The sequence below is a fragment of the Siphateles boraxobius genome, unplaced genomic scaffold (assembly GCF_051911475.1).
Source record: "Siphateles boraxobius isolate OS27281-9 unplaced genomic scaffold, OSU_SipBor_1 19, whole genome shotgun sequence".
Taxonomy (NCBI): Eukaryota; Metazoa; Chordata; class Actinopteri; order Cypriniformes; family Leuciscidae; genus Siphateles; species Siphateles boraxobius.
Genome location: NW_027508799.1, coordinates 8664445 through 8686816, shown reverse-complemented (window position 1 = coordinate 8686816; position 22372 = coordinate 8664445). Strand labels below are relative to the sequence as shown.

The following is a 22372-nucleotide window of genomic DNA, read 5'->3' as shown; positions in this document are numbered from 1 at the left end:
ATTCATTATTATTAATAATGTATTTTCAGAATAACAGTTTGGTATGTTTGTTTGTTTTTACCAGCATCTATGGCTATTTGTATGGCAAGATCAATGCATTTTTAAAGAAACAAATAGTAGTAACATGCAGTACTAATGGAAAACAACAACTGACAACCAACTCACATCATTATAACAAAGACTATACGATTTTTCACTTCAATAATTGATCAAAAGAATTACGATTATTCCTGGTGAAAACTTCCATTATAGAACTTTGAGTATAAACACAGCCTAGTGGCATTTAAAGCAGTACATTCCAACAAAAAATGCTTTATAGTCAGAGTCTGACAAAATCCACTCAATAAGAAAACATGGCAAAACACATTTTTTTTTGGTGATTGGATTGACTTCATATAGCTCATTAACGCAGCAGTCCCATTCCATTTGCCAATTTTTTGTATACAATTTTAGTACAGGTTTAATATCTGATGGAGGAATTTGAAATTCTTTATTTCTAAAGGGCCGTACACACTGGGACGAATATCGGCGCGCGTTATTCGCCAGCGTTTTTCAACACGTTTTTTGTGTTCACATCCAAGCGATTTTCGCTGACGATGAGCCGAGTGAACAGGCAAATTCATTCCCTGACATTAGATGGTGTTGCAAGAGTTAAAAGTTACAAGCCTATGGACATGAAAGACAATTAAGTGAAATGAAACTCACCATCAAGGCCCATCTCCGCTGCAATACCACTCCATAACAGTTCTCTTTTATCAATATTTTTGTAGTCGCTGTCGCGTTTGTCATACAGTTCCTTATGTTCCGACACCAACGAGACCAGCTGCTCTACATTTATCTTGGCTTGCATCTTCCTCGTCTTCTTCCCGGCACTGTGTAGACACTACTTGGCGTATATCTTCTTCGCCGTTAAATATGTGTGCTCGGTTTAGCACCAATCTCATTGGTCGGATAGTTTTTGACGTGGCGCGTCAAACCAAAAAAACGAACCTGAGGCGGTTTTTAAAAAAAATTTATGCGTTTTTCGCGTCGGTGTGCACACTCACATTGGCGCCCTGTTTAATCATGAGGCGCTAAACATAGGCGAATACCGCGCGCGAAATGTCACTGTTATCACAAATACGCATTTGTATAATTCACATGAAGACAATAACAGTATAGTTTTCAAAAGCTTGCACTTAGAAACACGTTTTCAAAAGTCTGCATTTTCAAGCCCCCTAAATGCCGTTGTCATGTAAATAAATGCCCAAACGCATACGTTTTCCATTTTTAGTTGAAAGCAGTCTCATTTAAACAGCATTTAATGCCAGGAGCAATGCACAGGCTTCAGCAGAAAAATTGACCCTTCTCCTGGTATACGGATTCTAAATATATTTTGTTCAAAAAATGTCACTGCAGATACACTGTTCTGTTTTAGCCATTTTGGTACTTGAAAGTCACAAGATGGATGTTTGAGAGAAGGGAGAAGGCTTTAAGTGTCAGCCACTTATATAGATCACATATAAGCACATATGAGCCGAGTGTGTGAGGTGGCGGGTGTGTCAATTTACTTTCCAGTTTGTATAAGGCATCAAAACGTACTCGGTTACGTACGTAACCTCGGTTCTCTCTAGAAGAGGGAACGAGTATTGCGTAAGTTGCTTACGCTACGGGTAAAGTCATCTTTTCTTGAGATATTGAAGCCAAAAATTATCCTTAATTTTCCATTTATTGTCAACGCAGTGCAGCAGCCAGCAGACCTAGAACAGGCTATCTTGCGTGCTCAATGGCTGCCCTGCGGCAACTGCTGCAGCATACAACTGAGCCTCACGCTTGACGTCGCGCCCTCTACGCGTCACAGCCCGCCAAAATGGGGGTGGCTTAGCGTATAAAAGTCAGGCTCGGAGGCCGCGTCACTGGTTTCAACAGCTGAAGCGAAAATCGCCCGTGGCGCCTGCACGGTCCAGTTGTGCAATACTCGTTCCCTCTTCTAGAGAGAACCGAGGTTACGTATGTAACCAAGTACGTTCTCTTACGAGAGGTTCTCTCGTATTGCATAAGTTTCTTACGCTACGGGAACCCATTGTCAACGCCGTGCGCACCAAGCATCCACCATGAGACCCTGAACTTTCAGGGGAACCCCATAAGTGGAAAAATAAGGTGGCCAGCCACGCGGGCCATCACTTGTACATAAGCACACATGGGGAATACAGAGCAGCGCGCCGGTCTGTATAGGCACATGGCACATACCCTACTTAGTGCAGCTCAAGAATGGCCAAGCAATCACATCAAAACGATACTCGGTTACTAACGTAACCTCGGTTCTCTCTAGAGAGGGAACGAGTATTGCGTAAGTTTAGCTTACGCTACGGGAAAGATTCATCTTCTCGAGATACTGAAGCCAAAAAATTATCCTTAATTTTTTATTCCTTGTCAATGCAGTGCAGCAGATAGCAGACCTAGAGCAGGCCATCTCACGTGCTCATTGGCTGCCCTGCGGGCAACTGTTGCAGCCTACCAGTGAGCCCGGCGTGACGTCACGCCCAATGAAGGGCGCCCGCGCCTTCATAGCGTCACAGCCTGCCAGAATGGGCGTGGCTTAACGTATAAAAGTAGGGGATGTAGGCTGACTTCACTGGTATTTCGTCGACTGAAGCGAAGTTGCTCGTGGCGCGAGCACGGCCGGTTACGCAATACTCGTTCCCTCTCTAGAGAGAACTGAGGTTACGTTAGTAACAGAGTATCGTTCTCTTACGAGAGGTTCTCTCGTATTGCGTAAGTTTAGCTTACGCTACGGGAACACTTTGTCAACGCCGTGCGCGCCAAGCATCTACCATGAGACCCCGAACTTTCAGGGGAACCCCATAAGTGGAAAAATAAGGTGGCCTGCCACACGGGCCATCACTTGTACATAAACAAACATAGGGAATACATAGCAGCGCGCCGGTCTGTATAGGCACATGGCACATACCCTACTTAGTGCAGCTCAACCAGGAGAGCTGAGTCATGTGAGAGTGATCTGAGCAGGAGATCTGGGCAGAATACACCTCTCCTTCAAACTGACAACAGTTTAGCCTGCAAGGCAGGAACTTCTAGGTTCTAAAACCTGGCAAAGGTAGACGGGGAGCTCCAGCCCGTCGCTACACATATGTCATGGATAGAAATTCCACTGGACCATGCCCGAGAAGAGGCCACGCCTCTCGTGGAATGAGCCCTGATGCCCAGAGGGCATTGCAGACCTTTTGACACGTAAGCTGCTGCTATAGCGTGCACTATCCACCTGGACAGGCTCTGTTTCGAGGAGGCGAGAACCTTGGTGCGCCCACCAAACGAAACAAAAAGCTGTTCCGAACGCCTGAAGGAGGCGGAGCGCGTAATGTAAAACCTCAGCGCTCTGACAGGGCAGAGGAGATTCACATCACTTTCGCTGTCAGATGATGGGAGAGCTGACAACGAAATAACTTGCGCTCTGAATGGAGTGCCCATCACTTTAGGGACATAGCCATGTCTAGGTCTGAGGATGACTTTAGAGTCATTCTGCCCGAACTCAAGACACGGCGCGCTGATAGACAGCGCATGCAGGTCCCCCTCACGTTTTACTGACGACAGTGCAGTCAGAAAGACGGTTTTCAGTGATAGATATTTCAACCCCACGGAGTCTAGTGGTTCAAATGGAAAAGCTTTCAGGGCCTCGAGGACCAACGAAAGATCCCACATGGGAACCGATGGGGGGCACGGCGGATTCATCCTTCTAACTCCTCTAAGGAAGCGGATGACCAACTCATGTCTTCCCAGTGACTGGCCGTGCGTCGATTCTGCGACCGCTGCCACGGCCGCCACGTATACTTTGAGCGTGGATGGGGACCTTCCCTTATCCAACAGCTCTTGTAGGAAGGTGAGCAGATGCGCCACCCCGCATGTCCGCGGGTCCAGACCTCTGTCGGTGCACCATCCAGAGAACACCGACCATTTAGACGCGTAGAGCCTTCTCGTGGAAGGGGTTCTAGACTGAGTGATCGTGTTCATCACTCCTTCTGGCAGGGCAACGAGTACCCGTTGATCAACCATGCATGCAAAGACCAGCACTCTTGATGGGGATGCCAGATCGTCCCGCGAGCCTGAGAGAGGAGATCTGCCCTCACCGGAATCGGCCACGGAGCTGTATGTTACAGCCGTGCTAGTTCCGGGAACCATATCTGTTTCTCCCAACGACCGTGAGACCCAAGCTTTCCAGAGGACTGAGAAGCATTCACTATCGTCGCGGTCCGGGCTTGAAAGCGCGGGGGACGGCGAACGAATTGAAGTGTATAGCCCTGCTTTATTGTGCTCAACACCCATTCTGAAATCCCTGGGATAGTTTCCCACGCAGCTATGTGAGGCGCTAGGGGGCGAATGGCCTCCGGGTTCAGACCGCCGCCATTTGCAGGCTTGTGAAACTGAACCGGAGCCGAAAGCGCGGCGCGCGCGCTCTCGGTTCTGGGCAATGGCTGCTCGCTGACAGCCGAAACCGGCTGACTTATGTGAGATGTCCCAATCATAAGGGATGGGGAATATACTTTTACCACACTTTGACGCGCGAGCAGCGTTCCGGGTGGAAAAGCTTTCTGTAAGCGTGAGCGTGTGTACGCGGGCACGAGACTTACAACTGTATCTGACGCCCCGATATTAATGGATGGGGAGCGTTTTATTAACGCCCTGCGTTTTGTGATAACACTTAAACGCGCGGGCGGGGTCCGGGGGGAGGTTTGTGTTAGCAAGCGTGAGCGCTCTCTGGCGGGCACGAGACTTACATTCATAACCTGCTTTTTTGATCGTGTAACAGAGCGGGCAGATAGTGGGCACAGACCTGTGGACACACTTCTTACATTCAACACTCGAGCGGCTTTTCTGCGCTTTATGAGAGTGTGCTCTGTGAGTGACATGGGATTCGGAGTGTTTATGTGTAGGGGTGAACACTGGGGCGTGGGCACTTTCACTACACTCAAAACACTGACGGCGTGAGCCGGACCAGACATTGTACTCTTTTTGAGATTTCTCTGGGTCGCCGTGAAAACGGCGTTTGTGTGCAGGCGAGAGGGTGAATAAACCGGCTCGTTGGCTGCTAATTGAACCACTGCAGTAGCCTGTTTGAAGGGGACTGACAGGGAAATGAATTTTGACGGCGGTCCGGCCGCAGCGGGACACTCGCGTCTTTTCTCTCTCTCTGTTAGGAGGGCTTCGCGTGCTTAGACTTCAGCGTAGTTCTTTGCCGAGGCCCTCTGGGGGGTGGCGGTCTGTGACGACTGTCTGAGCCGTCACATCCAGGGCGGCCGCCATGACGTCGCTGCGAAGGCTGAGGCTGTTCTGGACGCTGGGTGCTGGTTCCGCACAGGAGGCTGGCTTTGTCTCTCGCGAGAGCGGCCTGTGGCGGAACTCGAGCGTCGCGGCAGGAAGAGGTTCATGGCCTGGGTGGTCTTCTGCACCTCAGAGAAGCGGTCAACGATCCCGTTCACCACTGGGCCGAAGAGACCAGTGGGGGAGAGCGGCGCGGTCAGGAAGGTGGCTCGCTCAGTTTACCTCATATCCGCGAGCGTTAACCAGAGGTGCCTCTCTGTCACAGTTAACGCGGCCATGGCTCGTCCGATGGCTTGGGCTGCAGCTTTGATGGCGCGGAGAGAGAGATCCGTCGCACTTCTCAGATCCGTAACCGCAGCTGGATCCCTGCCCTTCTCATCCCATTCACGGAGGAGGTCGGCTTGCAGGATCAGTAGTACAGCCATTGATTGTAGAGCAGACGCGGCCTGGCCGGAGGCGGCATAAGCGCGGCCGACCAAGGCGGACGTGGCTCTGCAGGCTTTAGACGGGAGGACTGACTGTGACCGCCATCTCGCAGAGGGTAGGCAAAGGTGCGCTGCGACCGCCTCTTCCACAGGGGGAATAGCCGTGTACCCCTTTCTCGGCGGCGCCGTCCACTTGGGAGAACGACGCGGAGGCCTGTCACTGAAGTCTCGAAGAAAAAGGTGTATTCCACGACTTCGTCAGCTCCGCATGAAGTTCCGGCAGGAATGGAGCGGGCCTAGTTGCAGAAGCTGCGCAGCGGCGACTCTGAAGGAAACAGCCGTCAAGCCTGTTCGGCGCGGGTTCCTTTGGCAGCGACCACTCGAGCCCGAGACGGTCAACAGCCTGTGTCAGCAGGCACATCAGTGGCGCATCAGTTCCGCATCAGCTCCAGCCCGGGTACGGGTGGATTCCTGGATCGACGAGGTGGCGGAATGAAGCGACCATTCCTCGCTGTCCGATGCCAGGATGGAACAGCAGTCTCTCGTAGCGTGTCCCTCGGCCTCATCCTCCGATGTGACGGCAGTGAGGCTCGTAAGCGGCAGCTGCGTGTCAGTGAGGAGAGGCGGGGAAGGCGAAAACAAGGCTCGAGGGAGGTTCTCCGGCGAGCGCGTCGCTGTGGCCACAGGTTCCGTCTGTCTCAGGGAACGGCGCTTCTTCCTGCGCAGTCCCACAGAGGGCTGAGAGACTGCTGCGGTGTTAAAAGCCTCGAGTCGAGCCCGCAGGGTCGACAGCGGAAGCTCCTCACAGAGCTCGCAGCCCCCGGACGCGAGGGCGAGCTCTGCATGTTCCAGGCCCAGGCAGAGAGCACAGATCAGGTGGCTGTCTCCGGCGCTGAGCGGGGCTCTACACGAGCCGCAGGAAGTGCGAGGCATCTTGAAAAAGACGCTCGCTGCTCTTTTAGAATAATTCTTTTAGCAAGGGAAAAAGGATACGTCGCCGGATAGCGTAGCTCGCAAGGATGACTGAAGGTGGCGAAGACGGCCGGCTTCCTCCGCGCTGTCCTAAGCTGGCTGTTCGCTGTTCGACGGCGGCGTACTTTTATACGCTAAGCCACACCCATTCTGGCGGGCTGTGACGCTATGAAGGCGCGTGCGCTCTTCATTGGGCGTGACGTCACGCCGGGCTCACTGGTAGGCTGCAGCAGTTGCCCGCAGGGCAGCCAATGAGCACGCGAGATGGCCTGTTCTAGGTCTGCTAGCTGCTGCACTGCGTTGACAAGGAATACAAAATTAAGGATAATTTTTTGGCTTTAGTATCTCGAGAAGATGCAATACGAGAGAACCTCTCGTAAGAGAACCAAACAGCAGTCGACTGAGGAAAGATAGCTGTCCATCACCGCATTCACGATAGGGTTGTGCCGATAGACGATAGTATCGTGTATCGACTATAGTCAGAGATATCGCTGATGGCAGCTGCCTTTGACGATATTGTAAGACTGAAAAAGACTGTAATAGAGGATTATTCTCTAAAAGAACAAAGGAAATTACCATTTGAACTCACTCTTGTGCACCATTCGAGACGCAAATCTCACCCCAGAATCATTCTAATCTACATCTTTTACCTTGACACCCCCCATTCTCACCACACTTCTTTTCCCTCATGCTGATATCATCTGAAATTCATGCAAAATATATAGGGTTTTAATGTGAACAATTATCATGCAGTTTTATACATGTTTAGTATCATTATAAATGTCTCAGTGCGACTGGTACAAATGTCTCTGTGGCGAGAGGGGCGTGGTTTCGCAAAGTATGTACCGAGAGAGGAATCAGCGAGCTGTGCAGTAAGTAGGTCAAGTGCAGATGATGAACACCTGTGTCTGATTGCAGTGATTGCCGTGGAGAGACCGCATATAAGCCGCTAAGAATGAGAGAGCGGCTGAGAGAGAAGGACTTGGGACTCGCACGCGACCCGCATTGAAAGCTGTCACATCGGGAAGAGTTTTTGATTTACATGGACTGAGTGTTGCTGAAGTGGAAAGAGTGTTCGTCTGACTGAACTGAGAGAGCTGGAGATATACAGCGAGAGCTGGTACAGCGGAAAGAGTGGTTTATAACTATTGCTGTAGTGTGAATACAGTGAAGGCGCACGAGCGCACCTTTCGTTTTCTTTTGATTTAACTGTAAATAAAGTGCGAGTCCCAGTCCCGACGACCCTGTCTTCTTCTTCCTACATACAAACAACCTTGAACCTCATCACAGTCTCATCCCCGAAGAAGTAAACCAAAAGGTAATAAAGTTCTTAATAGTTTAGAAATATCTTGCACACAGAAGGGTGTGTCTGCTAGGCAAATGGCCCTCTGCTCTCAGAAGGTGTTAACAGTGTCCCACTGTTAGCAAATGGTTACCCCCAGTAGGTCTGGGACAGTAAGGTAAATTTCCACAGTGAACTCATGTTTACATTTGAAATGAGTTCTGTCTGTGTAATGAAATGCAACGTGAGCTCAGGGCCTTTTCTGTACCTCAGATCAGCCCTCGAGGCTGAGAGCTGCGAAACTCTCAGCTCCATATATTTCCTTATGTCGGGTTTGCATCTTTCCTCTTTATTCCAGAGCATTTGATGTTATTGTATTGATCATATTTGAACTGATTATGAAATTGGCATGATACATTTACCTGACATAATAAATTATTACATTTGATTATTCTAATTAACTTTGACATTATTTTCATTCAAGTTAAAATGAATAGTCAAACATTCGCTCACATTTAATGATGCACGGATATCATTAAAACCTTTTAATTTATGGAGTCAGATGAAATAATGCATTAATACATAGGAGGAAATTTACTGAATTTAATCTTGAATGTTGCGGAAAAGGAAAGACTTGTAACACTCCCTTCACCCGCTGATCAGAAGACCCTCATTGGCCTGATCCAGTGCGGGTTTACAATATCAATATTGTTTTACCATTATTGTATTAAATTATTATTATTATAAAGCTAGTATTGTTATTTAATTAATATTAGGAGCTACAATTAATTTGCCTTGCCTAAATTCATAACGACATCACCACATAACACTTACGACAACACCGACTCGCTTATGAGGACTCCTCTAAGAAAATGTTTTTAAAACAGACTAAAAAACTACATTCCACATCAAAATTCAATTGCAAGGTGATCCATTCACAAATTGTCAAGAGTGCTTGTTTAACAGACGCATCATTCTTATATAGATCCTAGATGAAAATGACATTGTTGTTCGTCAGTTGGCTATTTTGTTTCGATAGCACATTAACAAAACGTTTAATGACACACTAATGACACTAAAAACAAAACAATTACTAAATATTAGCTAATAATAATATCACTTAAATGATATAGGCCTAATAACAGCCTTTAGTTCACGAACACAGCACAACTCAGCCATCTGTGAAAATCAAAAGCAGCTTCAAACATTTAATCTAATCAATTTTTTTTTCCTGTCATTAATGTAGGTCCACAAGAGAAATATTAAGCCAGTAAATTAAGATAGGCTAGTCGCTATACCGTTATATCCATCGTCGTCTTTGAGAGAATGTGGTGTTAATGCAGCGACGGATGCCGAAAGCTCAGTCCGTTTATACTTTCATTTCAGGAAATGAGCGCGTTTACATGTGCGTTCTTAACCCGATTATGCTGAATAAACTGACAATGCATGTGGTCATTTAAACGCATTAACCCGTTTTCCTTTATCGGAGTCAAGTTTAAGTATGAACGATCGACTCAGCTAGATTTTTGCCCCTTACTCTGATTTCTCCCGGCATTTAAAACACATTAACCCGTGTTCTTTGGGCTTATTAAAGTGTGCATATGTGAAGAGCATCCAGACAGAGAGAGCACTGGTAGGAGGATATATCGCAAACTCCGACTCTTTCTTGACCCGAGAAATTATTAAAACGTGTTCTCATCTCGTGCAGAAGTACAGTCAAAATGCTGCATCTGTAATGGCATGAGAGGATAATGTGTCTCCGTAAATTTCCCGCTGACATCTTATAATACTCTGACTCAGATACAAAAATGATTAGGATCTTTCTTTACCTCACTATACCGGGAAATAACCTGATCTAGCCTATTAATAAACACTCCACCTTTGCTCGCAAAATAGAAAAAGATTCTCATATATAAAACAAAGTAATAAAACAAGCAAATTAGTCAGTAAATAAGCAAGTTAATAATCAAATAAGTAACCCCCGCCCCCCTCACGATAATATCATGTTGCCGATCTCACAGGCTGACGATATGAAAATGGAGCATATCGCCCAACACTAATTCACGACTGCAGGTAAACTTAGCTGTACCCAATTGAGTGAGATGATAACTTAACTGATAACAAAATGATTTTGAGACATATGCTTCCTTTAAGTTTCATCAAGGAAGACAGGTTTAATAACAGAAAACGCAAAGTACTGTTAGAAGCGTTGTTATCTGTCACTGTCCCTGCAACGTCTGTCAGCGGCAGTGCGTTTTCTACTTGAGCATGTGGACATTATTATTTTTCTCAACATGAAACTGAAACAATATAAACACAATAAATATTATGCTGACTCGAGTGTAAACCTGCGTTCTGTAGGCTACGATAAGTGACACGGTCTGTTTTATTAGTTTTTTTACACATATTGTTTAATGTTTTCAACTAAAAGAAAACCTTAAGATGTAACGTAAGTCTTTTCAGAATCAGAATCAGAATCAGAATCAGAAAGAGCTTTATTGCCAAGTGTGCTTGCACACACAAGGAATTTGTTTTGGTACTGAGGCTTCCAGTGGACTATACAAATACAAATATAACATGAAACATAATACTACAAATTATAAGAATAAAAAAAATAAAAATATAAATATAAATATATGAGAATAAAACTATCACAGTTTGGTTTAGTCAGAATAGACATTTTCAGATTTACAGATTATGAACCTATTTACAGTGTTTTGAATATTATAAATAAATAAATCTACATATAAGTATCACCTGAGTTGTAGGATATTGCACTAAACAGTGGGAGTATTGCACTTACAGGCATATGCCTTGGGAGGAGTGTTAACTGTTCAGGAGGGAAATGGCCTGTGGGAAGAAACTGTTCCTGTGCCAAGATGTTCTTGTGGCCAGTGATCTGAGTCTCCGTCTTGACGGTAACAGTTCAAACAGGTGGTGTCCAGGGTGAGTGGAGTCTGTGATGATTTTACCTGCTCTCTTCCTCACTCTGGAAGAGTACAGGTCCTGGAGGTTTGGCAGGGGGGCACCAATGATCCTCTCCGCAGTCCGGACTGTCCGTTGTAGTCTCCTGATGTCTGATTTGGTAGCTGAACCAAACCAGACAGTGATGGAAGTGCACAAGACAGACTCAATGACGGCTGAGTAGAACTGAATCAGCAGATCCTGTGGCAGGTTGAACTTCCTCAGCTGGCGAAGGAAGTACAGTCTCTGCTGGGCCTTTTTCACAGTGGAGTCAATGTGATTGTCCCACTTCAGGTCCTGAGAGATGATAGTGCCCAGGAACCTGAATGACTCCACTGCTTCCACAGTGCTGTTCATGATGGTGAGTGGGGGGAGTGCTGGGCTGTTCCTCCTGAAATCCATGATCATCTCCACTGTTTTGAGCGTCAAGGTTGTTATAACTGCACCAGGCAGTTATAACAACCTTGAGCTGAACACGCTCAAAACAGTGGAGATGATCGTGGACTTCAGGAGGAACAGCCCAGCACTCCCAATTTGTGTATATTTGTGTATATTGCATTTCCCCATTAGTCAACGATGTTGTTTAACAACCGTGCATAAAGGAACATGTGCCCTATCACGCAGCAGTGCAGTCAGTCAGTGAGCGCAGTAACAGATGTTGTCATATCTAGCAGGATTCCATAAATAAACTACACAGCCCACTACCCAGCAAACAATGGACGTCCCCCGGTCTTTTCAAACGTCCCCTTAGGTCCGCTTTGGAACGTTCCCGAGCTGACGTCCGCACTTGGTCCCCTTTGTAACGTTCGCTGACGGCCATTCCGATGATGTTCGCATTTGGTCCGCTTTGTAACGTTCGCTGACGGACATTCCGATGACGTTCGCATTTAGTCGGCTTTTTAACGTTGAGGACATTTGTTCGGGCCAGTTTGCGAACGTCCCTAACTAAAATATAAATGTAAATATTTGCATTAATAGTTAAATAAAGTTTGCGCAAAAAATTTTAGGGTTTTAATGTTAAGATAACTTTTATGTTACTTCATGTAAATTCTATCACTAATAAAAGATGTAATAAAATCACGAGTCTGTTTTCACCCGTTATAATTTAAACATCAAAAACATGATAATTGATTCAATTGAATATGAGCTACAATTTATAAAGGCTATTCCACATGCTCGAAGAGGTTGAATCCCAGGAGCTCTAAAAGAATGCATCGACTTCAAATGATGAATGCAGCCAAGGAAAACGTGAAGAATGGAAAAATTGCTGGAAAGAAAGTGGAAAATAAGATAGGTAAGACAAATAAAAATATCCTAAACATTTACCTGTCAAACTGTTGGTCAGGCGAAGGTGCCTGGTTTTATTAAAAATAATTTATTTTAGGAAAAATATTGTTCTAATTATTGCACTTAAGACTGATAGCACATGCAGATCAAATAACAAAAAAAAATGGAGAAACAAGCAAGTGACGATCAAATCATAGGATCAAATGCACCTAAGCGAGTGACGTCATTCCTTATTGTACGCGGTTTGTATCCATGGCAAGTTAACGGTCCTCCTCATAAGCAGCCTTGTGTTTTCTCTTTCGTCTGTCTAAAAGGTATTTTTAATTTTTAGATTATTATACATTAGTTACCATAACCACTGTCCATCTTTAAATTATATGAAAATGTTACCTTTTAAAACGTTTGCTGAAGTTGTACGCAATGTACCGCTGATAACCGTTATGCTAACACTACAAAGCTAACGCTATATGTTAAGCTGAAATGAGACAACGTTATATTTCACATATGGATATATAGACATATAAAATCATAACACTACTAAATATGTTCATTTTGTTGTTTTAGGTAGATGCCAAAGGGGGAGAATTGCCATCGGATTAACTGTACGTTCACACCGCCGCCGACTTGAGCTTCCAAAGCGGCCGGAAGTCATTCATTTTCAATGGAAGCTGGCTTCTCTCAGCTGCAAGGAGCGTCAAATCACTCGGCGCCGCATTTTGGGCGTTTTGAGCGTCAATCATAAAGTTGAAAGAAGCTCAACTTTATGGTAATGAGCTATGACGCGGTTCAGCGGCAAAACGCCAGAAACCAATCAGAATAAAGACGTCCTTCACTCTGGCTGATTCCGGAGAAACATACGATGTGAACTTTCGTTCCTACCAAAACATTAGTTCCGAGAAAATGGAGGAGAAGCTGATAATCGCTGTTGCTGGGTGTCCTATCATATATGATATGACGTTGTTTGCTTACAGGGACCAGTTATAAAAAGAACGAGGCATGGTATAAAATAGCAGCACCAAACACAACAACTTCGCGATTTTCCATAATGATCCAGTGATACACATTTGAGAATGAGCGCAACTTTTATTTTAAATATTTACGAACGCTCGTTTTAAGCGGGAATGCAATTCATTTGCTCACGGTGACAACGATTTGACCAATTGCACTAAGGCAAATAATAATAATAGCTAATTATTATTTTTTCCCCGACCAAATGTGACCAAAACGGTTATAAAAATGCTGTCATTATAAAAGGTTTCTTCAATGTATTGCTTGTTTTTTTTGTTTATTACATTTCATGCAACACTTCTCTTCTCCCTGCTACGTCAGAGCGTCCAAAGCGTCAACGAGCTTCCCCGTGCTTTTTGACAAGCGTCCTTGACAGAGCGCCCAGAGCTTCTTTGACGCTCAAGTCGGCGGCGGTGTGAACGTACAGTAACCGCACAGCTGGTCGACCGACAAACACACACACACACCGCTGCCAGCGCATTTGAAGACACACACACACACACATGAAAATAGCACAACACCTTTACAATTGTTTAAATAAATAATTTACTTTGTTCCTTACACCGTGTCTGTTTTCTTTGTTTAGCCAGAAGTAAAATAAAATAAAATTCAGGGGACTAAACGCGAAGGTCCCAAGTAGTTATTAGCCTACACCTTGTGTCAAAATGATTTATGACCCTATGATTGACAGGTGGGCGTGGCTTTCCTTCGATCTTCCCCCGCCCCTTCCGGTTCCTCCCCTTCCTGCCCCGCCCCTTCCGGTTCCTCCCCTTCCTGTTACCTTTGACCCAGTCCCGCCCCTTCCTGTTACCTTTGACCTAGTTTCCGCCCCTTCCGGTTACACTTTCTGTCAAAATGATGGATGGTTACCTTTGACCTAGTTCCGCCCCTTGCGGTTACACTTTCTGTCAAAATGATGGATGTGTGACAGTTAGTTTGATTGTTTGATCAAGAAAAGGGAGGTATTGGCCTTGTTAACATAAGCTTTGATGTTACAGTTACAAAGTGATGTGACAGTTAGTTTGAGATGTGATTGTTTGAAGTTGGTGTTTTGGTCACCGCATCCCTGAGCTTTATCAAGGGGAGCTGTGAAAGTGATAAGAAAAAAATGTACAACTATTCACTGGACCAAGCATTATGTTCATTTAAATAAAATGGTGAAAGTTTATCTGTTCTGTAAAAAAGAATATAAAATAAAATCTCACACAAAAAGTTGAAATAAATGTACAACTATTCACTGAACCAAGCATTTCAGTTTAAATAAAATGGAGCCACAAAAATAAAAAATGTACAACTATTCACTGAACCAAGCATTTCAGTTTAAATAAAATGGTGAAAGTTTATCTGTTCTTTAAAAGAATATAAAATAAAACCTCACACAAAAAGTTTAAATAAAATGGAGTCACAAAAATATTCCAAACAGTTAAAAAATGTATTAGAGAGTTGAAGAAAAAACATACAGCTTATGTAAAACCTCACACAAAAAGTTTAAATAAAATGGAGCCACAAAAGTATTGCAAACAATCCAATGTATGAATGATCTGACTCTGTCTCAAAAACATAGGGAGCACGCGCGTCTATGTGTGTGTGTGTGTGTGTCAAAGCAGGAATTCCCCCCCCCCCCCCCCCCTCCGCATTGCTGAGGACCTTGAAAGTTTATCTCACACAGAAGTTGAAAAAGCATTATGTTCATTTAAATGAAATGATTATAAAATTTACATTTAGTCATTCACAAATATTTGACACTGACTCAAGTTGAAAAACCATGCTGTTCAATTAAAAGTATATAAATTAAACAAAAATAAAATCATCTTACTGTTTCACCATGGTTGAAAAAAACCCACAAGTGTTTCCCCTGAAGTCTTTTCTCTCTGTCACACCAGTGTGTGGCTGGCCTGGTATCTGTTTTTGTGACACGTTCCTGAGCCCATTGAAAAGCATTGTGTTCCTTTAGAAGTGTATAAATTAAAATATATCATATATAAAATAAATAGTTTACTAATTGTTGTTCATTTAAAATCTTACTAAATTACTGAAGTTGAAAATCATGCCGTTCATTAAAAAACCGTACTAAATTAATGAAGTTGAAAAGCATTCTGTTTATTTAAAATAAATATTTTACAAATTTACTGTAGCAATTATGTTAGATTTAGATAAAAATAAAATCATCTTACATTTTCACCAGGGTTGAAGTAGCTCCTATCACATAGATGTCCATATTGACCATTTAAAGTTGAAAAGAACCCCAGAGTATTTCTCTCTTTCTCTCTCTCTCACACCAGCGTTTGACAGTCAGAGGGCTGTGTTCAGTGATCAGAATGAGACTGTGAATGTTTGCTAAATTTATTTCATAGTGTATAAGCATTAAAAGTTTGAAATAGTTTCAAACTTATTCAATAAAAACATAAAAAACAATTATGCTATATCGATGGTATCTGGGGAAAACTTGACTATATTTTTTTATTTATCAGGGTGCATGTAAAGAACTTTGAAATTTGCGGCTCTCACAAGTTATCTCACACATTGTGTGAAATGTTTAATAATTCCTCAAGTAGTATCTGTGAGAAAATCCTCACATAGGCCTATCTGTAGTGAGAGAGCAACAATGAAGACTTTTAGAATCTGTGATGCCTCAGGCCGAGCCCCATTGATAGCCTGCTTATAAGCTCCTTCCGATCACCAGCACATCTTCAGAGAAATACGTTACTTTACAATAATGTTAGCTTCAGGATATAGGGTGACAGAGCAGATGAGCCTCTGTGCATCACGTAATGTTAGTCTGCTAACGCCTTTCCAGAGCCAAAGTTTTGTTCGTACTAAATTTATTTCAAAGCATAATCGTAAAAGTTTAAATATGATCTTTTAAAAATGAAAAGATTGTTTAAATGAAATCTTTACATCTTTACAATCTTTTTTTTTTAACGGTGACCCAAAGTATAATTGTTATTAATATAACCATAATGATTTTTGTACTGTAACAGCATACCCCGTACACCTAAACACGACCATCACAGAAAACTGCATTTTTACATTGTTTTTTACATACTGTTTTGCACTCTCACACACTAAGTTGGTTCCATAAACTCAAATAAAGTATATAACTCAATGTATAATGACAAAATGTATTCAAACAATTTAACCTTAGTTTTAGCTAAATAATATATATAAAAATTATATATATATATACAAATATAAAATATAAAAACTCCTTACATTTTCATAGAACTGAAGAAGTAGTAGAAACTAACAATAAAAAAACAAATAGTTTAAGATGTCATAAACAAAAACCCTCCCAGATCCTTCAGGGATAAACTACAGGGTGAGATGAAGCTTCACACCCTCACAGAGACGAGAGGAGTGACAGGCCAGATGAGCCTCTGGGGTCACAATGCCCCAGCATATGCAAAGTTCGTCTGCTTTCCACTGTTTTATTCATATTAAACTTGTTTAATTAAAAGCATAATCTTAAAATTTTAAATGAGATCTTTTCAAATTAAAAGACCGTTTAAATCAAATCTGTAAAGTTTTATTAAAATCGTATCTTCTATTTATCTTCTACTTCTGTATTATATAAATGAATTTCATAAATTTAACCTAAGGTATTATTTTTTTACTAAACATCGTTTGTTCAAAAAATTGAATACATTTTTTTATAAATCAAGAATTGTGCTTTGGCGTCTTAGATCTTATTTCAAACAGTATTTTTGTCCATGCGACATGAAACATGTTGTCACAATGTTTTTGTTGTTTTAAAAGAAATCCCAGGACTCTACATTGCTCTTATTTAGATTAAATTGTATCATTTAGAAAATCACCACACATGTTCAGAGACGCGATGTGCCTCTGTGGTCCATGAGTAATAAGTAAAGTTTGTCTTGAGCGAATATATAATTTTACTCGTCTTAATTCAAAGCATGATCTTACTTTTTCTACGGTAGCTATGATCTATTGTACGTATAAGATCATTTTTACTTTTCTTGTATCTCCCAAACTATCCTTATTCATTGTGGAAACACACAGGGTGAACCCCTTTACTGAGAGTATACTATCGGTTATCTACTCAAAATATATGTAGAATTTTAAAATGTTAGCCTTTGTTGATGCGACAGGCCACATGAACAGACTTTGGAGAGAGCTGATGATACTATAGCGGGAAGCATGCCCCTTTGACCTCCTCCATTTTTGGAGGCTTTTTGTTAAATACCCTATAGCTTAGTCCTTAATGGTACGCTGTGTAGAAATTTCCCCATCTAGCGGTGATATTGTATTTTGCATTCAAACGCATAGTGCTCTCTAGCGCTTCGCTTTTTCAAATGCGTATTGCAACTACGGTAACCGCTATGTGCCAAGAAGCTACGCCCTGTCGTCCAATTGCACTTCATCGAGTTTAACTATACACGTTTTACCGTTATGTTGCCTATATAATGAATTACACAACCACGGAATGAAAAAGCTTGTAATTTAGACCATAACACTGACTTAACTGTCGAGGAGAAAGCAGGACTTCGGTGTCCCTTTCAAAGTCTTTTCTCCTTCATTAGCTCTATCCACCTGGGAAAAGCCACCCCCATATTTACCCTCGTTTTAAATTTGCCGGTCGCGTTTCCTTTTAGATTAAATTTTTAAGCTTCATCATGGCAACGAGGATTGCATTATGAAGTGCCGTGCAATCTTTCAAGCGCCTCTCACTGACCGCTTCAGTGGTTTCAGTCAGCCGGCTCTGAACGAAAAGGTTGGCTAGTTGAGCTAGGCTAGTGCTTTTTGTCCCTCTCTGCTATTATAGTTTTTCAAGATGGCGGAACGACATGGAGGCCTCCATGGACTTACCCGTACCATGTAAATAAAGATAAGAAATTCTTTGCTTACGAGGATAAGTCAGTTCGTTGGCAAAGGTAATTTTACACCAACGAGAAAATATTTATGAATAAAGACATTGATTTTAGCTAATACAATACTTTATAAAAAAACTACCATGAGTTTAATTTCAGATGTGTAAATTACGAAACTCAATTTTTTAACCGAGTGAATCTACGCATGAGAGATCTTCATAAGTCATAACTTCAAACCAAAAGATTAAAAACCAAAGATTAAGCTAAATGACACTAGGTTCCAGCGTACCTAAAAAGTTAAAATCATGCATACGTGTTGTGTTCTGACACAAGGCCATTAGCTGATTCTTTTTGTTTTATAAATTTACTTTACTGATTTCTACAAATATCAGCCTGATAATATGTACTTAATACACGATGAAACAAGATAATCATGCTACCAATTACGTCTGACACAATGTTTTTAAGAAAAGTAGAGTTTTAAAATGCAACTAAACCAGATGATTTTTCTTTTGACAAACCTACAGAAATGCATGTCGATTACTAAGTTTCAGGCATAGTGCAAACATGCAATGTTCGAGAAAGTGTAATCTTTGCGAGGTCTCACCCACAAACGCAAAACTTTGTGTTGGGAAAATATTATGGAAGTAATTTTCAAACCGTAATTATATTACATTTATATTTTATTACTATTATGGTTTCATGTTGATTTAAAGTATTTGTTATTAATTAATACCTTTATTTTTATCTAACAATTCAATATCCAGCTCAAAATTTTGTTCAAAAATTGATCTCTGATCCCAAATAATTAGATAATGTAATGCTCACAAGCCACAGATATTCTCCTGCATAGTATGTGTGTAAATAGTAGTGCTTAAATCTTTCGCTGTATTTTGTCACCCTCATGCTGATCCATGCATAGCTTTTTACTAAAAGAAAATATTATGGAAGTCATTATCAAACTTGAATTAAACCATATTTTATTTATTAATATTAGGCTTTCGTGCTGATTTAAAGTTTTTTATTTGTTATTAACTAATACCTTTTTTTTTTTTTTTTTACATCCACCACAAATTTTTTTTCAAAAATTGTTCTCTGACCCCAAATAAACAGATAATGGAATCTTCACAAGCTACAGTTAGATATTATTCTGCTTAGTATGTGTGTAAATAGTTGTGCTTAAATGTTTCGATGTATTTTTACACGCCAACATATTCTGTCACACCGTAGTGATGTAAAGTTCCACACTCTTGTAAAGACTATGGTCTAACTTTAAAACATAATCTTTATACATGAATTCAAAAGACCAAATCACTAAGAAAAGTACCATTTAAAATAATAAATACACAAAAGTTCACAAGTGATGGTTTTATTACTATTACTATTCAGATAGCAGACGACACTGGTTCACATTTTGAATGTGTGTCTGTTTTAGGTGAAGACTTTTCTTTGAGAGCCGTCGACATTCATTGTTTATAGGAATAAATGACCATTGATAATTTAAGTGTTTGTACTCTGAAGTATTTCTGTTTGAGAATGTTTGACCAAATTGCAACTTTCCCTCTATCTACGATGTGGAATCACACAAAGTATTAACGCAAAAAGTATGTGCATGCTGTTTTACACGTTACAACAGAATCACATATGACTATTGCACTGAGAGAGGCGTATTCATTAAGACTGTTAAACAAATCGGTTTAAACCTGCAGATAACATTGCACAAAGTAAATTCTAGTGATCAACTTTCTAAAAAGCAAATACAACATGAGCCATACAGAAAAGCCACTTGTGATCAGTTTTGTATGTTTGTAATTGACATCATGTTTCTTTTTGTACAGTTTGCAAAAACTATAGTCTCCGAGCGTGGTCAAACATATAGGAATTTATGAAAAACATGAACAGATATTTCTACATGAGATATTTATTTTAGAACATCTTTCAGCTATGTCTACGAAACATCGACATGAAAGATGAGTATTGCTGTTTTTCTGTTACCTATAAAACTATTATACTTCAAACTCGTCTAGCTATTGCCCATTTCACAGCACAGTCGGTTATTTTTTCTACGTGGCTAAACAACGGTTAAGCTAATGAATTACCGTTGAAAGGCGGGATGATTCATTTTTTATTCCGTCTACACCGATACTTTGACACAAGAGTTTTAGTCAGGGGGGTCTTTTAGGCCTGATCCAGAAAACAGACATTGTGTTTTATGTCTTAATAATCGTTCTTCTTTTTATGAAAAGTAAGCAGTTTTTGGCCTCATCATCAAAAATGTTTAAACATATTGTAAATATCAATTGTTATATAAATTATATGTGAAACACGCTCAGTCGCATTAGAGTCGGATTCTTGTTTATATTGAAGTTTGTTATTGAACCGCTAGTGTTCTTAAATTCTTTACCACGGTTTCATTTTTAACAACACAATCGTAACACTTTTCGTATTTTGTACGATGTTTTCTTTACACTCTCACCCCATGGATATCGGTTTCCTACAGTTAGCTGTAATGTTGGTGAACTCTAGGCCTTCTCTTTTTCATATACGACAGTATTTGCATGAATTGGCTTGATTTAATAAAATGATGGTTTAAACCACATTATATTATTATACCATTTTTAAATTGCGCTTAAATGTATATTTTATATTTTAACCCTTTATGCAAATATAGAATAGGCCTACCGCACAAGGATCTCTGAAATATTTTTTTCGTGTAAAACATCTATGTAGATCTATGTTTTTAAAAATACAAAGACATCTTTCTACCAGCGACCCTCAAAATCTGGGCATACAACAAAACACAGTGCATCCGTGTAGCTACGATGATTGATCAGAAAATTACTTTTGTCGCTTTGTTTGAAGAAACACTTTAATCAGCTGGTGCTTGATAACTATTAAACAACCCTCAATTCGGTAATGATGCGATATTGATATCGCGTTTTAATTTCAACTCAATGCGCTAAAGGTCTATAACTGAACTTTAACGTCTTAATATTTGGTAAAAGTTAACTTAAAGCCTTACTTTCTAAACGCTTTTTACGGAACTTGTTGCGAACATTCACTCAGCCATATGTTTAAAATATATATATATTGGTGTAATTAATAGAATTCTCTCTGGCGGTATATGCATAACTTCTCCATGACTTATGATTCAATGAGGCTTTAATCCTACGTAACAGTTTACGATGTCATGACGATGACACCCCTATACAACTCCTCCTACGGGCGGGTGAGCACTATCAGTTGTCCTGATAAACTCTACACAGAGCCCAGCCTCAGTTATCGCACGCAAGCCGGTTTCTCCTAACTGTTTGTGTGTGTGTGTGGTGGTAACGCTGCTAAACCTGGTTTCGACGCTACAGACGGTTGCTTCAAATGGATTCAAAATCGTAAAAACGCTGACTGTTGGGTCTACTGCTACATCTCATTAATCAGAAGTTGAAGGAACATTTGGAAGGAACCGTGGTAAACATTTGGTTGGCCTGCTAAAGCTTGCTTCGACATTCCTGTTTGTTTGAACCTACCGCAAACTAGTCTTCTACGACTCATCATAGCATTTGTCCTAAACAGGTGCGGGTTAAAATCACAGCCTGAGACTATTCAAGGAACACTCGGGGCTATTCTGCGCGAATTAAAAGACGAGCCATTCATCGGTACTAAACTACAAGAAATCAGAGACGAGCTTTTGGACAAATCCAGCAAGGAGATCGTCTCCGACGTCGTCGACCTCTGGCTAGGTTTCTCAATCGTGAATGGAGAGTGACCAAACCCCCACCAGCATGGCTGCTGCCTTTAGCCGAAAGAGTTACATGGAATTCATGTTTAAAGGACATTACAGAACCCAGCTGATTTCATTAATGGAAAGAGTCATCGAGTATTCAAGTGAATCGGATGATGATGATGATGATGATGATGATGATGACGACGTTAATGTTGAAACCAAGCGTGTAAGAAATCTCAAGAAACATATGAGATTGATAAGAGGTACGCCTGATTCTTGGGGTGAATTATCAAACATATGTGTCAACGGTATTGAGCCGCCGTCTGTACTTGTAAAAGATGCTCTGGTTATGATGCTTGAATGCAGCTGTGAGTTTGAAATCCCCGATGTACTCTGTATGTGTACGTATGTGGCCGATGTATGTAAGCTAATGATACCAAAACTAAAAGACAATGACGAGGATGACACGTCCAGAGTTATCGAAATGTTTGTCAATTACATCATAGATCGTAACATGATGGATTGCAGAAATTTCATCTACTGGTTAGACTATCAATGATGTTATTGTTAC

The 22372-nt window shown here is 41.6% G+C and overlaps 1 protein-coding gene across 2 annotated transcripts in view; it reads right to left on the bottom strand.

The window, feature by feature from the left end:
* LOC143742478 (uncharacterized) overlaps positions 1-22372 on the bottom strand; it is a 48155-nt gene that overhangs the window by 14457 nt on the left and 11326 nt on the right. Inside the window, exon 1 of one of the 2 annotated variants that reach the window (XM_077235354.1) lies at positions 7300-7497. The exons of the other annotated variant lie outside the window; for it this stretch is intronic. Within the exon in view, the coding sequence (XP_077091469.1) occupies positions 7300-7312 (13 nt within the window). The 5' untranslated portion in view covers positions 7313-7497. Of the gene's footprint in view, positions 1-7299; positions 7498-22372 lie in introns of those variants that run through there. 2 annotated transcript variants of the gene reach the window in all.